This window comes from Misgurnus anguillicaudatus, unplaced genomic scaffold, assembly GCF_027580225.2.
Source record: "Misgurnus anguillicaudatus unplaced genomic scaffold, ASM2758022v2 HiC_scaffold_33, whole genome shotgun sequence".
Taxonomy (NCBI): Eukaryota; Metazoa; Chordata; class Actinopteri; order Cypriniformes; family Cobitidae; genus Misgurnus; species Misgurnus anguillicaudatus.
In genome coordinates, this window is record NW_027395283.1 from 1,903,544 (window position 1) to 1,919,623 (window position 16,080).

Here is a 16,080-nt window from a genome sequence, read left to right on the forward strand (position 1 = left end):
ATGGTGGATTGGCTACTTTTCTTCACGTATCCTAATTATTTTTATTTACTGTAAATGTTGCACATCAGTGATGCCCTGAATAATTTAAACAATAATTTGTATTGCGTGTCGGAACACGGTCAATACTTTGAAAGCTCAGTGGAAACGTGCGCCAAACGCGGGAAGCACGCCCCCTTGTCACGTGACGTGTAGGCACGGATACAATGATGTTTCCGAAAAAGTGGATCATGGAGACATTTTAATTGTTCACGATATCGTCATATATCCATTTATTCGCAACACACGCTCCGGACCATCGCTTTAAATATCCCATCACTAACAATGACCCAGCTGTAATAACAGGACTGACACCTGACTTCTGTCTTATGTGTGAATCTAGAAAATAATACAGAATCTCAATTCTTCATCCTTCTTTGTGTAAATAAGAGTGAAAAGACAATTTATTTGTTTCATGTTTCTTTCAGGTGTGAAGAGTGATTCATGTTTGGATATCGAAATAACGTCCTCAACATCAAAAGAGCGACTGACAGCACAAACTCTTTCCTGCATCACCTGTGGAAAAACATTCAGCTCACAGAGACTTTTAGAGAGACATGAGAGAAAACACACAGAACAGAAACTCTTCACCAGATCTGAGATCAGCTTTACTACATTACAAGAGAAGAAACTGCATTCAGAAGAGCACAGAGAGAAGAAGAAGCAGCAGTTTTACTGTGAGCAGTGTGGGAAGATTTTTGGCTCTTCCTCTGATCTAAATGTTCACATGAGGACACACAGTGATGAAAAGCCTTTCAACTGCACTGAATGTGGAAATTACTTTAATACTAAACACAATCTTAAAGTTCATCAGAGAATTCACACAGGAGAAAAACCTTACGAGTGTCTTCACTGTGAGAAGAGATTTAGTTGTAAAAATAATCTGAAGAGACATGTGCGTTCACACACCAATGAGAGACCGTATCAGTGCAGTGAATGTGACAAAACCTTTAGTGATTCAAGTTCATTAAAAAAACACGAGTATACTCACATTAAAGAGAAACTCTATCAGTGTTCACACTGTGAAAAATGTTACGGTTATAAATATCAGCTGATTACCCATCAGATAGTTCACACTGGAGAGAAACCTTACGTCTGCGCTCATTGTGGAAAGAGCTTCACTAATTCAACTAATTTAAGAGTTCATCAAAGAGTTCATACTGGAGAGAAACCTTATCACTGTAGTGTCTGTGGGAAGAGTTTTAGTCTAAAGTCTACCTTACTAAAGCACAAGATAATTCATACAGGTGAAAAACCTTTCAAATGCTCTCAGTGTGACAAGACTTTTGGTTATTCAAGTAATTTAAAATACCATCAGAGAGTTCATACTGGAGAGAAACCTTAAAGGAACAGTATGTAAGAAATTTATATCAATTAATCATAAAACAGCCCTGATATGTCACTAGACATTAATAATTAATTTTCATTTCAAATATTTATATCAGTGACATCAGTGGCTTGGCAAGGATATTGTCATTTAAAAAGTGGAGTTGCAGTCCTTAACTGATGTTTATGTTGTCATTTTGCGTATTGGCCACTAGTTGTGTGATTGCAGTACCAGTTTTAGCCACAATCCTACATACTGTTCCTTTAACACTGTAATGTTTGTGGGAAGATTTTTAGTCAACAGTGAAACTAACTTAAAGGTCACGTTTTCCTAATCCTATTTTTTAAACCCTAGTTAGTTTGTAATGTTGCTATAATAGCATAAATAATACTTGTAAAATGATAAAGCTCACTGCCAGGCGATATATTTTCTTCAACAGAATTCGCCTTTCAAAGCTACCAGCGAACGGGACTACAGACCTCTACTTCCTGTTTTAATGACTACAATAGAACAGTTTTTGACTAAACCCCGCCCACAGGAATATGTCAGTCGCCAGCTAAGCTAACGGCAAGCTAGTCAGCCTTTTTTGAGGACAGTGAAAACAGCACTATACAGATAAGTAAATTATGTGACCTCTAAGCACAAGAGATTCCATACAGGTGAAAAACCCTTAAGTGTGACAAGACGTTTGCTCTGTCAAGTCATTAGCTTTTACCATTAAAATCACTACAAAATATCTTCCTTTGAACTAATTAAACGTCTGACCGAACATCTTAAACTGTCAGTGCCTTAAAATTAGCAGTTTTAGGTGCCAAGCTGTTAAAAAGTGTATGTGTGTATGTGTTTGGTAGCAAACAAACTGTTCATAATAGTGTTAATAAAAAATGAAAAACAAAATGAAATAACACATTTATCATTTTTATGTCACATTTATCTCTTTTAAGAACTCATTAATTTTATATTGTGTGCTATGTGATTTTTCTAATTGGTTTTAAAGTATTTATGTCAAGGGACCACAATGTCATTAATTGTTCATTTAAGAAAGGAACTGTTCAGATTATTCAGTAAATTCTTTGTTCATTTTTACAATGATTACGTCTCCTGACTTCTGCTATAGGCCTATTCTCTCGGCTGGTAAATGAAAATTTACATAATTATTCAGTATTCTGTCAGTCTTTTTATTCTTTCTAGGAAAGTTAAAGGACCTGTTATTGCATTGAGATCATCTTCTCCAGATGCACAGTATGATGTTGTAGCACAATAGAAATGAACTGTAAGAGCTTGTAGAGAGGAGTAAAGACTGCTGAGAGGAACACCACTATTTGAGTATCGGTTGCATAAATGGACAAGCTTGTCACACTTTCACTGCACAGATACCATATATTGTATAACGGGTTTCTTTTTACTTTATTATTATGACAATCACAGTTGAATGTGATGTGGTAATAAAAAAGGAAGAATGTCATTGTACAGGTAAATTTACAGATGAAAATAAGGCTTTATACTTCAACTGCACGTTTCATTTTCATATTCAAGAGAGAATAGTTTATCAGAAACAAAAAATAACCATGGTTTTACTACAACTAAAAAAAAACATGGTAACTGTAGTAACACAATTTTAAAATTCGTAGTTAAACTTGACTAGTGTAGTAAAATCATGGTTTTGCTGATAGTAATCACTACACAAAAACCATGGTTACTACACTTTTACCATAATAAAACCATGTTAAATAAAGGAAAGTACCATAATTTGTGTTAGTAATTGTTCACTAAATTCCATTGCAGTTTAATTGTCTTGTGTAGGCAGTGTTTGAATTAACAGTGAATATCTACATATATTTTAATATTTGGTGCAGATCATTACACTGTTTATCTTATATTGTGTACACTCTCACTCACTGTAAACCCTACTGACACACCAGAAACAACAGAGCCGTAAATCTGCCTCCAGATCTGCAGCCGCCTCATACTCACTTGTAAAGCAGTGAGCGTCTTCTGTCTCCAGTACAGCAGGAGGCGCTGCAGCTCTTTAGTCCGCAAATAAACTCCCTAAAGAAAGAAAGAAAGAAAGAGCGCGCGCGTGTGATGTGTTTGTGTATTCTCAGTGTTTTTCTCTCTTGCGTGTTTCATCGAGTTTAAACAGAGTCTTGTCTCTGTGTATTTATGTGTTGAGACGTTGATGATGAGATGTGCTGTAAATGAGTAGGAACTGATCTGTCCGTGCTGGATATATTGATGATTTCATCACAAAAATCTCTCAGCTGGAGAAAGAGGTGGCGTTACTGGAGACAAAGCTGAGGTCAAGAGGAGATTTAGCAATGAATCGAGAGGTTTGTGCAGCTTAAACATCATTTACCTGAATCAGACAACATCAAATAATTTCTAATCTTTCTGTCTGTCTGTGTTGTGTTGTCAGGATGTGGATTGTTGTGAATCTTCAGTGTATGTGACTGATGATGGGAGTCTGGATTCAGTGTGGATGAGCAGAGATCAGAGCCGCACACCACAGACACTGCTGGACTCTAAACTCTCTGAAGAGAAATCCAGACACACACAGAACTCCGATCTCAGTCTGACTTTACTCTGTTATACTGAGTCAAAGCCCACAGACACTCAGGACACTACAGTGTGTGACAGTAAACAGAGATTACAGGAGGATCAAACCTCCACAGAGTCTCTGGATTCTGTCTGTAACGCTGGAGAACAGCAGCAGATCCTGCAGACCAAACTGAAGATGTGTTCAGTTAAAATCATCGACTGCACGAACCTCATGATGAAGATTAAAACTGAACCCACAGAAATCAAAACTGAACCCACAGAAATCAAAACTGAACCCACAGAAATCAAAACTGAACCAACAGAAATCAAAACTGAACCCACAGAAGAGGAAGATCGCCCTGATGAAGATGATGACTTTATTACATCAGGTATGTCTCCTTAATTATTGTTGTGTTTTTAACATTTTTAACTGGGAGCACCTATTTTGGGTTTTCAGTCACAAACTCACTGAGTTTAGGATATCTTTAATATTTTTTGAGCAACAGTTATGTAGGCTTAAAGGGTTAGTTCACCCTAAAATAATAATTTGATCATAAATCACTTACCTCTGTGTCTAAACCCCCAAGTGCTCCGATTGTCTTATGAACACATTTGTAGATATTTTTGATGAAGTTTGGGATGCTAAGTTCTTTTTGTCCAAATGACTTCAGTTAGTTTCAAAATTCCCCGGAAAATAATGAAGGATGTGCTCTTAAACAGGAAATAATATATGGAATTATTTGTACATCTTTGAATAACTGTAAGAATATTTCCTTTAAATATAATTTTTGTCATATAAAGTTTTAAAGCTCACGTAACACACACTGTTTCTGCATTTCTGATGTTAATCTGGAGTACCTATAGAGTAGTATTACATTCTTTTTATCTCTGAAGAGTCTTTCAGGACACTCCACTACAAGCAATTACACAAAGGAAATAGACAGCATTTGCACAAACACTGAGTGCGTTTACATGCACAGAATAAGTGGATAACTATCAAAAATCTGCTTATTATAGAAAACTGTTTTCATGCGTTTACATGCAAATCAATAATCTGGCTATGCAGACAACTGCGCTTACATGGGACTTGAAGAATTCAAGAAGTTTTCTCGCTGGCAGTGACGTCACCACCTATACTGCCCTACAAAGCGAAAGCGCAGTAACTACGCATTTGGTCAAAATTGAGTTAAGGGTTAAAATGGGCTTTGTGAGATCTGTTGTGTCTTGTGAAAAAGTCTCCTGGTTAAATTTTGTCCCATTTCAGAGAAATGTGTGTGCCAAAATTGCAGTAACATGTTTGACTGGCTGGTGTAAAAAACTTTAAAGCCATTTTTCTCAGTTTCAGTGTTTGCGTAGATACTGCACTTAGCCTTTGGAGGGCAGTATAGTACATAATAGTTGATCAAAAAGCCGACGGCATCTATCTGTCTAAAGCTAATATTGTTCAACTTCAACTTCAAACAACTTTATTTATCCCCGAAGGGCAATTCAGTTTCTAGTCTACCAGTCGTATCAACAAGACAAGACAACACAACACTTAATTTGAGCCTACACACAAACAGAGAAACACTGTCAGTGACATAATTTTGCATAGATGGGCATAAATAAAAAAAAATAAAAAAAGAAAAGCAACCAACAAGCAACAAGTGCACCAGCCACAGTACTTACTACGCAGCAACCACTGCTCACACTCATAATAATTAATAGACAATATGAAACAATAAATACTAATAAATAATAATAATGCAAGGTTTAGGATGCTGGCACCTATAGTTGCCGCTGTCCATCTATACATTTCCATCCATATATACAGGAATAATAATAATTAGGAATCAGCATTTAAAAATGTAATAGCAGAAGGAATAAAAGAACTTGCGTATCTGTTAGTTTTCCTTGGGGGAGCAAGGTAGCGTCGTCCTGACGGCATTAGACAAAATTCCTGACTGAGAACATGGTCAGGACAACTCATGACCTGTCTAGCCTTCTGGAGCACCCTTTTTTTCCAAAGGGTGCTCAAGTCTGTCAACTGAACACCAATAATCTTGGAACAGATTCTAACAATACTGTTTAGCCTATTCTTGTCCCGCACCGACAATCCATAAAACCAGTAAAATGTTAAAAGGCTTTCAATAAATGAATGATAAAAATTACATAGAATTCTTTGCGACACATTAAAAGAATTTAGCTTCCGCATCAAATGGATTCTCTGTTGTCCTCGCTTAATGATTGACTCTGTGTTTTTATCAAACCTAAGGTTAGAATCAAACATAGTTCCTAGCAGGCTTGTGCACAATTCAGAATTTCAGAATTGACCTCCATTCAATTCATGAATTAGAATTTGAATTGAATTGACTCCGCCCTACAGGAAGTTGAATTTGAATTGGAATTGGAATGACAGGAAGTGGAATTAAATTCGTGGCAATTCAACGAAATTCCACAGTCACACAACAGAAAGAATCTCACATTCAGTGTTAGGAAAGTTACTTTGGAAAACTGTTTGGCAACCATTTTAAATACTTGTTAAAAGTAAAGCATTCTGGGAAATGAAGTCATGTTCCATCTTGTTCCACAAAATTACAAATACAAAAAAATCAAACTTAATTATTTGTTATGTGACTAGAGTTTTTAACATTAATTGCTGGGGGATAACATCTCCTGTTAATGTAATCTGTACAAGTAGTTCAAACTAATATAATTTATAGAATATGTAATGCAATCATATCTGACATATACTGAAAGCTTATTTTTTAACACTTCATTTACTGTATAATATGTATATGAATTTCTTTGAATTTCTATTGAATTCCAATTCTGCTTCCTTTAATTCAAATTCGAATTGTAATTCTAGATCCTGTTTTTGACATCAATTCAAATTCAATTCAAGAATTGAATTGGAATTAAGGAGTCATTCTCAATTAAATTCTGAATTGTGCACAAGCCTGGTTCCTAGGTACTTGTAGGTCTCTACAATTTCTACATTTTCTCCATGAATAATGCTGGCTTCTGGATTAGAACGATTCTTTCTAAAGTCGATAATTAACTCTTTAGTTTTTGTAACATTAAGGTCTAAAAAATTGTCATCACACCAATTCACAAATTGGGATAAAGCACTTCCATGGCCCGATTGAGCCCCCTGAAGAAGTGACAGTAGAGCAGTATCATCAGAGAATTTCACAAGATAGCTGCCCAGTTGGGAAGTCCTGCAGCTATCCGTGTACATAATAAAAAGCAAAGGAGAAAGGACACAGCCTTGTGGAGACCCTGTGTTTGAAGTGAGAATACTGGACATATGGCCATTCACAAAGACCTGCTGTAATCTGTCTGTTAAAAAATTTAAGAGCAACAATAAAATCTGATCAGGGAGATTAAAATGAGAGGCCAATCCCTCAATTAGGATATGAGGCTGCATCTTGTTTAACGCTGAAGAGAAATCAGCAAATAAAAGTCTTGGATGCGATTTAGGTTTTTCGAGGTGCTTATATAATTTATCTAAAATAAAAATCTTAGAATCCTCCACACCTTTCCCGGCTTGATAGGCAAATTGTAGAGGATCTAATTTTCCATCAATTAGGGAGACAATTTCATCTTTCAATATTCTTTCGAAAGTTTTCATCACTAGTGATGTTAATGCCACTGGTCTGAATTCTTTCATTTCCCTTGGATTATTCGTTTTAGGGACAGGTATTATGATTGATGATTTCCATAAAGCCGGAATCTTACCACACTCAATACACCTCTGAAAAAGTGTTGTAAACACCTCACAGAGCTGATCCGCACAATAACGCAAAACGCGTCCACAGATGGAATCAGGGCCAGCAGCTTTACGTATGTTTACCTTCTTAAAAAGATTTGCAACATTCCCTTGCGTTATCACTAGGCCATTATTTGGAACCAAAGATTTCCGGGTTTTAGCTATATTATTCACAAAATCAGACCTTTCAAAACGGGAAAAGAAAGAATTTAAACCATTTGCCAAGTCTGCGTTTTCCACACCATCTACATGAACAACCTGCTTAGTCCCACAGGAAGACTGATTAATTGATGCCATAGATTTTATACCTGTCCAGGCTGCCCTTAGATCCCCTCTACAATACAAGCTTTCAATTTTATTCCTATAATTCATTTTGGCCTTCCTTATTTCTACCTTGACTTCTCTGGAAGCCATTTTTTTATCCAGGAGGTTTCCTGAATAGAATAATCTTTTCTTTTTGTTAATAACAGATTTAAGTTCCTTGGTCACCCAAGCTTTGTTATTTGGAAAAATAACCACTTTTTTAGATGGAATTACTGATTCCACACAGAATGTAATATATGATGAAACAGTGTCTATGAATTCATTATTATCATCACCACAACCATCATAAAAACATTGCCAGTCTGTGCACTCAAAGCATGCTTGGAGGGAGGAGATGCTGGCCTCTGACCAGATTTTCACTGTCCTTTTCTCCCGCTCAAGGCGCCTGAACAACGGTTTATATACAGGCATGAGGTAGACACTGCTATGGTAAGAATCACCAAAAGAAGGCATAGGCAAAGATTTATAAGCCCCGCAAACTGAGCCATAGCATAAATCTAGCGTAGTATTCTTCTGTGTGGTAAAACAAATCACATACTGTTCATACGTCTTTAAAATGTTTTTTAAATTGCAATGATTAAAATCCCCAAGGATAAACTTGGGTGCCTCGGGGCAGATAGAGTCTAGTTTTTGCGTGACGTCAGCAATCAGCTGGGCTGCAACAGAGGCATTAGCCCGTGGGTGAATGTACACTAATGTGTAAAATAGCTGTTGAAATTCACGTGGCAAATAAAAGGGACGAAGAGAAAAAGTCAACAATTCCACATCAGTGGTACATATCTTCTCTCTAATCACAACAGTGTTACAGTACTTTTCGTTCACGTAAAAGCACACGCCTCCTCCTCGGTTCTTGCCGGTGATATCTGGTGACCGGTCCATACGGATTGGGCTTCCAAACCCAGTTAGGTTCAAGTCCGAGTCAGGATTTGCATCACCAAGCCACGTTTCAGTAAAGGCAAGGAGACAAGTGTCTTTTACTTCCCGTTTAAACTTGGCATATGTTTCCAGCTCGTCTATCTTATTTCTGATCGACTGTACATTTGACAACAGGACCGAAGGAAGTGGTGGTAATTTGCGGCGGTTATCCAGCCGAAGAGTTTTAAGTCTCCGACGCAAACCGCCTCTTCTTCCTCGTTTCCAATGACCTGACAACGTCGGCGGCCTGAGAAGTTCTGTCGGTATGCCCGATGGTACAGTTCCCACTGCAGAGGTCCGTAAGGACATGAGCAGCTCGCGGCTCACTTTCCCGTATACACCATGTCCTACGGCGTGGCTAGCAAAGCCCAAAAGAAGTGTTGAGACGCAAAAAAGTGCAAAAAGCTCCACGAGTAATCCCATCATCTGCATTACTGAGACCCTGACAGATTATTTGTTCTATACGTACACACCACTGTTAAAAAATGTAGTTTAAAAAACAAGTACAGAACACAATTCAAACAAACAAACGACTGAGAGACTACTGGGTCGCACACTCTGAAGCGCCCCGGAAGTACCTGCCAATGTTGTATCTCTTCTCGGGTCTGCAGAACCTGTAAATGTAACATGAGCTTCTATTTTAACAGTTTCTCTGCCAACTGCTTTAGTCAAGAGGAGACTTTTATACGTTACTTTGCGCTCACTTCCGTGTGTGACGTTTATCTTTCATATGCGGAGATTAGGGCTGTGCAAAAATATCGATACAGCTAACTATCGTGATGTTGCCAATACCCAGCCCTAGCGTAGATCACGTTATCACTTTATTAAGCATAACTGGCGTAAGACTGTGCATATAAACGCTGTTTACATGTCATTTTCTCTTCTTTAATTTTTTATTCTTCCAAGAACAAAAAGCTGTGGAGCATTTTCGTCACCCTAATTTTTGATTCCTGTTTTTTTGCTTGTTCTAAACTTTGTTTGCAATTGTGGATTGGCTACTTTTCTTCACCTATCCAAATTTTTTTTATTTACTGTAAATGTTGCACATCAGTGATGCCCTGAATAATTTAAACAATAATTTGTATTGCGTGTCGGAACACGGTCAATACTTTGAAAGCTGCGTGGACACGTGCGCCAAACGTGGGAAGCACGTCCCTTGTCATGTGACGCGTAGGCGCGGATACAATGATGTTTCCGAAAAAGTGGATCATGGAGACATTTTAATCATTCACGATATCATCATATCACTCACCCATATCCATTTATTCGCAACACACGCTCCGGACCCTCGCTTTAAATATCCCATCACTAACAATGACCCAGCTGTAATAACAGGACTGACACCTGTCTTCTGTCTTATGTGTGAATCTAGAAAAATATACAGAATCTTAATTCTTCATCCTTCTTTGTGTAAATAAGAGTGAAAAGACAATTTAATTGTTTCATGTTTCTTTCAGATGTGAAGAGCGATTCATGTCTGGATATAGAAATAACGTCCTCAACATCAAAAGAGCGACTGACAGCACAAACTCTTTCCTGCATCACATGTGGAAAGACATTCAGCTCACAGAGACATTTAGAGAGACATGAGAGAAAACACACAGAACAGAAACTTTTCACCAGATCTGAGATCAGCTTTACTACCTTACAAGAGAAGAAACTTCATTCAAAAGACCACAGAGAGAAGAAGAAGAAGAAGAAGAAGCAGTTTCACTGTGAGCAGTGTGGGAAGAGTTTTGTCTCTTCCTATAAACTAAATGTTCACATGAGGACACACAGTGATGAAAAGCATTTCAACTGCACTGAATGTGGAAAATACTTCAAAACCAAAGACAGTCTTAAAGTTCATCAGAGAATTCACACAGGAGAAAAACCTTACGAGTGTCCTCACTGTGAGAAGAGATTTAGCTATAAACATAGTCGGAAGAGACACGTGCTTTCACACACCAATGAGAGACCGTATCAGTGCAGTGAATGTGGAAAAACCTTTAAGGATTCACGTTCATTCAAATCACACCAGAATGCTCAAATTAATGAGAAACTCTATCAGTGTTCACACTGTGATAAACGTTTCTGTAATAAATATCAGCTGATAATCCATCAGAGAGTTCACACTGTAGAGAAACCTTACGTCTGCGCTCATTGTGGAAAGAGCTTCTCTAGTTCATCTCATTTTAAAGCCCATCAGAGAGTTCATACTGGAGAGAAACCTTATCACTGTAGTGTATGTGGGAAGAGTTTTAGTGTAAAGTATTCATTACTAAATCACAAGATAATTCATACAGGTGAAAAACCTTTCAAATGCTCTCAGTGTGACAAGACGTTTACTTGTTCAAGTAACTTAAAAAAACATGAAAGAGTTCATTCTGGAGAGAAACCTTATCAATGTAGTGTCTGTGGGAAGAGTTTTAGTCAAGGGTCTTCATTACTAAATCACAAGAGAATTCATACAGGTGAAAAACCTTACAAATGCTCTCACTGTGACAAGACGTTTACTTGTTCAAGTAACTTAAGATACCATCAGAGAGTTCATACTAGAGAGAAACCTTATCAATGTAGTGTCTGTGGAAAGAGTTTTGGACAATGGGCTACATTAATAAATCACAAGAGACTTCATACAGGTGAAAAACCTTACAAATGCTCTCAGTGTGATAAGACTTTTTCTCAGTCCGGTCATTTAACATCTCATCAGAGACTTCATACTGGAGAAAAACCTTAACACTGTAATGTTTGTGGGAAGAGTTTTAGTCAACAGTGTAACTAACTTAAAGGTCACATTTTCCTAATCCTATTTTTTAAACCCTAGTTAGTGTGTAATGTTGCTATAATAGCATAAATAATATTGATAAAGCTCACTGCCAGGCGATATATTTTCTTTAACAGAATTCGCCTTTCAAAGCTTACAGCGAACGGCCGGTTTGGACTACAGACCTCTACTTCCTGTTTTAATGACTACAATAGAACAGTTTTTGACTAAACCCCGCCCACAGGAATATGTCAGTCGCCAGCTAAGCTAACGGCAAGCTTATCAGCCCATTTTGAGGACAGTGAAAACAGCGCTATACAGATAAGTAAATTATGTGACCTCTAAGCACAAGAGATTCCATACAGGTGAAAAACCCTTAAGTGTGACAAGACGTTTGCTCTGTCAAGTCATTAGCTTTTACCATTAAAACCACTACAAAATATCTTCCTTTGAACTAAATAAACATCTGACCGAACATCTTAAACTGTCAGTGCCTTAAAATTAGCAGTTTAGGTGCCAAGCTGTTAAAAAGTGTATGTGTGTATGTGTCCGGGAGCAAACAAACTGTTCATAATAGTGTTAATAAAATATGAAAAACAACATGAATTAACACATTTATCATTGTTATGTCACATTTATCTCTTTTAAGAACTCGTTAATTTTATATTGTGTGCTATGTGATTTTTCTAATTGGTTGTAAAGCAACACTATGTAGTTTCCATGTAAAAATGACTTACAGCTCCCCCATGTGGTTGAAAAGCGTATCAGACACTCTTCTGCAGGCAGGGGGAGGGGCGGGGCTGTGTGCTCTACCCTCCACCGCCACTTTCAGAGTGTGCTTGTAGCAGCTAGGAGGCTGCTCAGGTTGCAGCAACAGTACAATTTGTCCAGTTAAAAGTTGTTCTATCACTGAAATAATTTTGGAGACATTATTTAAAGGTAAAAAAAACTACATAGTGTTGCTTTAAAGTATTTATGTCATGGGACCACAACTTTGGTTGGTATAGAAACACACTGAGAAAGAAACTTTTCAGATTATTCAGTAAACGTCTCCTGACTTCTGCTATAGGCCTTTTCTCTGGGCTGGTAAATGAAAGTTTACTTAATTATTTAGTATTTTGTCAGTCTTTCATTCTTTCTAGGAAAGCTACAGGACCTGTTATTGCATTGAGAGCATCTTGAACAGATGTGTGATATGTTAGCACAATAGAAATGAACTGCAAGAGCTTGTAGAGAGGAGTAAAGACTGCTGAGAGGAACACCAATATATTTTGAATATACGTTGCATACTTGACAAGCTTGTCACATTTTTACTGCACAGAAACCATATATTGTATAACAGCTTTCATTCTAGTTCATTATTGTGACGATCACAGTTGAATGTAATGTGGTAATAAAAAAGGAATTGTACAGGTTTATGAAAATAAAGGTTTTAAACTTCAACTGCACGTTTCATTTGCATATTCAAGAGGGAATAGCTTAAAATAATTTCTTTAATTCCTTAAAAAACATATAATCTTAAAACGTAAGTAATGTGATAAAAATGAGAAAATAACCTACCTGATAGAAAAAAAACTTTTGCTACTGTATTTGTATATAGCCATGTATAAGGGAGGATTCGTTAACCTGACTATACATTTAGGTCCTATAAATAAAGCTTATGACTAAAAATAGGTGGGTATCTGATTTAAAAAAAAAACTAACTTTAGCCTACTAGCACTAAAATCAAGATCCACCCTCCATTCAGATGGCCATCCATACGCTTCCTCCAAAACACATGAACAGACCAGACGTTCACATTTCATGTCTCATTCACTAGTGAGAAGCCTTTCCAGTACAAAGTGAATAACAACATAAACAACTGTTTGAAATCAGAATTAGATACAGCACGTTTTCGGTTGTGTAGATGTAGTAGTTTGCTTGTAATTTTGAAAACATAAATATTGTTACGCTAATTCTTAAAGGTACACAAACTACAAAAGCAACATAGCTATATACGTTTACATGCAACCAAATAATCCGTTTGTAATCTCATTGATGGCTCAATCATACTAAAAAGCATTCATGTAAACACCTTAATCAATACCATTCAGGCTGATCGGATGCAAATTTTGATCGTATTAAAAGATGTGGTGTATTCCGATCTTTGATCCGATCATCAGGAGAAAAATATGTATGTAAATGCGTAAATCGTAGTGTTTTCTCAAACGGATGTAAAAAGACCTTGTGCGCAGAACAGTTGTGCTTAAGTTCACGTCTTATATTTACCTCTTATTTATGTATCACGTTAATCTTGTCACAGAAACATGCAATAGCAAGGCAATGGCAACACACATTATTAACTTCTGCATGCATGAGCATTTGCCGGTATTTATTTGTTTGGTCTAACGTTACAATAAACAGAAACCAAATACAATAATAAATTATCTCTTTTAAACAATATTACAAATAAGAAATCAGAAAAAATCCAAAGTGCTCAAAAATAGCTGAAAAAAATTTTGTTTGGGAAAAATTTGTTAGGTGCTCTTTGGTGTAGGGTATACTAAACGTGAAAGAAAGGGGAATCCAAGGCACTCTTCATATATCAAAAGGTAAAAAGCCTTTATTTAAATATGGCTATAACATTAAAAACATATAACAGGGCAGTAACCCACGCGTAGCGGCACAGATAGCCTTCTTCAGGGTATCTGTACCGCTACGCGTGGGTTACTGCCCTGTTATATGTTTTTAATGTTATAGCCATATTTAAATAAAGGCTTTTTACCTTTTGATATATGAAGAGTGCCTTGGATTCCCCTTTTTTTCAATATTACAAATAACTTCAGGCATTATACAGTACAAAGATAACTGCCTCTCTGTTAAGTTATTCAATGTCATGTAAATAGAAGAACATAATAACACAACAATATTAACTGGATTCTATACTTATCCTGACTCGAAATTAGTGTACAAGCAATTACATATCACCTTTCCAACACTGCAACAACACTTTTAGACCCTTGCCTCCCGCAGCTGTTTCCCATCTTGTGGAAAAGCAGTAAAGTTACCTAGCCTGGCTAATATAGAATGAGACATGGTCTGGGAACCACATGCTCATTTTCTCGTATTTGAGGCTTTTTAAAAATAAACTTCAAAACTACTTAGAACACTATCTAAGGCCGCATCAAAAAGTAACTTGACATGTCTGCTGCCGTGTTGGATAAACAAAACTGCTTCGGTGTGTCGTGCTGCCCCCTCCCCGTTCTGTGATTGGTTCCCTATTTCAGGGGGGAAATGGCCCATAGTTTCCATGCTAGACTTGCCATGTGAATAAATTTGCACGCAAGGCAGCATGGGGAAACCCGACTACAGTTACCGATGTTAATTTGGGTTTTTGCTCTTTCCTGATCCAGACAGTTTTTGCCGTTGTTGTTTCAAAAGATATGTTTTGTTTTGTGGCTCATGTGCAGGTTGTCAATTCACCAAGAAAGTTGGTTGCCTCTGTTTACAGAGCGGACATGAACACGCTGATGACGTATGATGTGTCCTCTTGGTCTCTGGGCATTAATTGGGTTATTTGCCCTCTAAAGTGGTGTAAGGTCCCTTTCCGGGTCCGCCCACAGGTCCAACGACGGTAGCCAATGGCGCGGCAGAAGTATATTTGCGCGTTGCTGTCTTTCCTTTTCGCAACATAACAGAATTGGTTTAAAGATGTTTGTTTACAAACAAATATGAATTAATATACATTACCTCGTTATTTCATCTGACTCCTTAATGAAACAGTTTAAGAATTTATTGGTGATTATTAAATTTGGATAAACGTTTGATCATTCTATTCACTCATGTTTACATTGAACTCATTCATTCGATTATCAATGTCATATCAGTCCACACCAGCCGTTGTGTGGGTACTGAACGCAAACTCGACCATACAACTAATCAAGAGTTAAGAATTTCGTCAGACCTTATAATTAATGGCAGTCAATACGTCGATGCTTAACCCTGTAGTTAAAATTAAGTGGTTCGTCAAACCAAAATAATATAACAAAAAGGCAGACGATACGCCAAACTTACCCTATTAAGAGTAAGTGGTTCGTCAGACCAAAATAGTAAAAGGCAGACGATACGCCAAACTTACCCTATTAAGATTAAGTCGTTCGTCAGACCAAAATAGTAAAAGGCAGACGATACGCTAAACTTACCCTATTAAGATTAAGTCGTTCGTCAGACCAAAATAGTAAAAAAGGCAGACGATACGCCAAACTTACCCCTATTAAGAGTAAGTGGTTCGTCAGACCAAAATAGTAAAAGGCAGACGATACGCCAAACTTAACCCTATTAAGAGTAAGTGGTTCGTCAGACCAAAATAGTAAAAGGCAGACGATACGCCAAACTTACCCTATTAAGATTAAGTCGTTCGTCAGACCAAAATAGTAAAAGGCAGACGATACGCCAAACTTACCC

At 37.2% G+C, this 16,080-nt stretch overlaps 1 protein-coding gene across 1 annotated transcript in view; it reads left to right on the top strand.

Annotated features, from left to right (window-relative positions):
• Positions 1-16,080, top strand: part of LOC129438977 (uncharacterized) — a 57,064-nt gene that overhangs the window by 7,884 nt on the left and 33,100 nt on the right. The window contains 2 exon segments of the mRNA XM_073865721.1: positions 10,349-11,647; positions 15,087-15,151. Of these exon segments, the coding sequence (XP_073721822.1) occupies positions 10,349-11,647; positions 15,087-15,151 (1,364 nt within the window).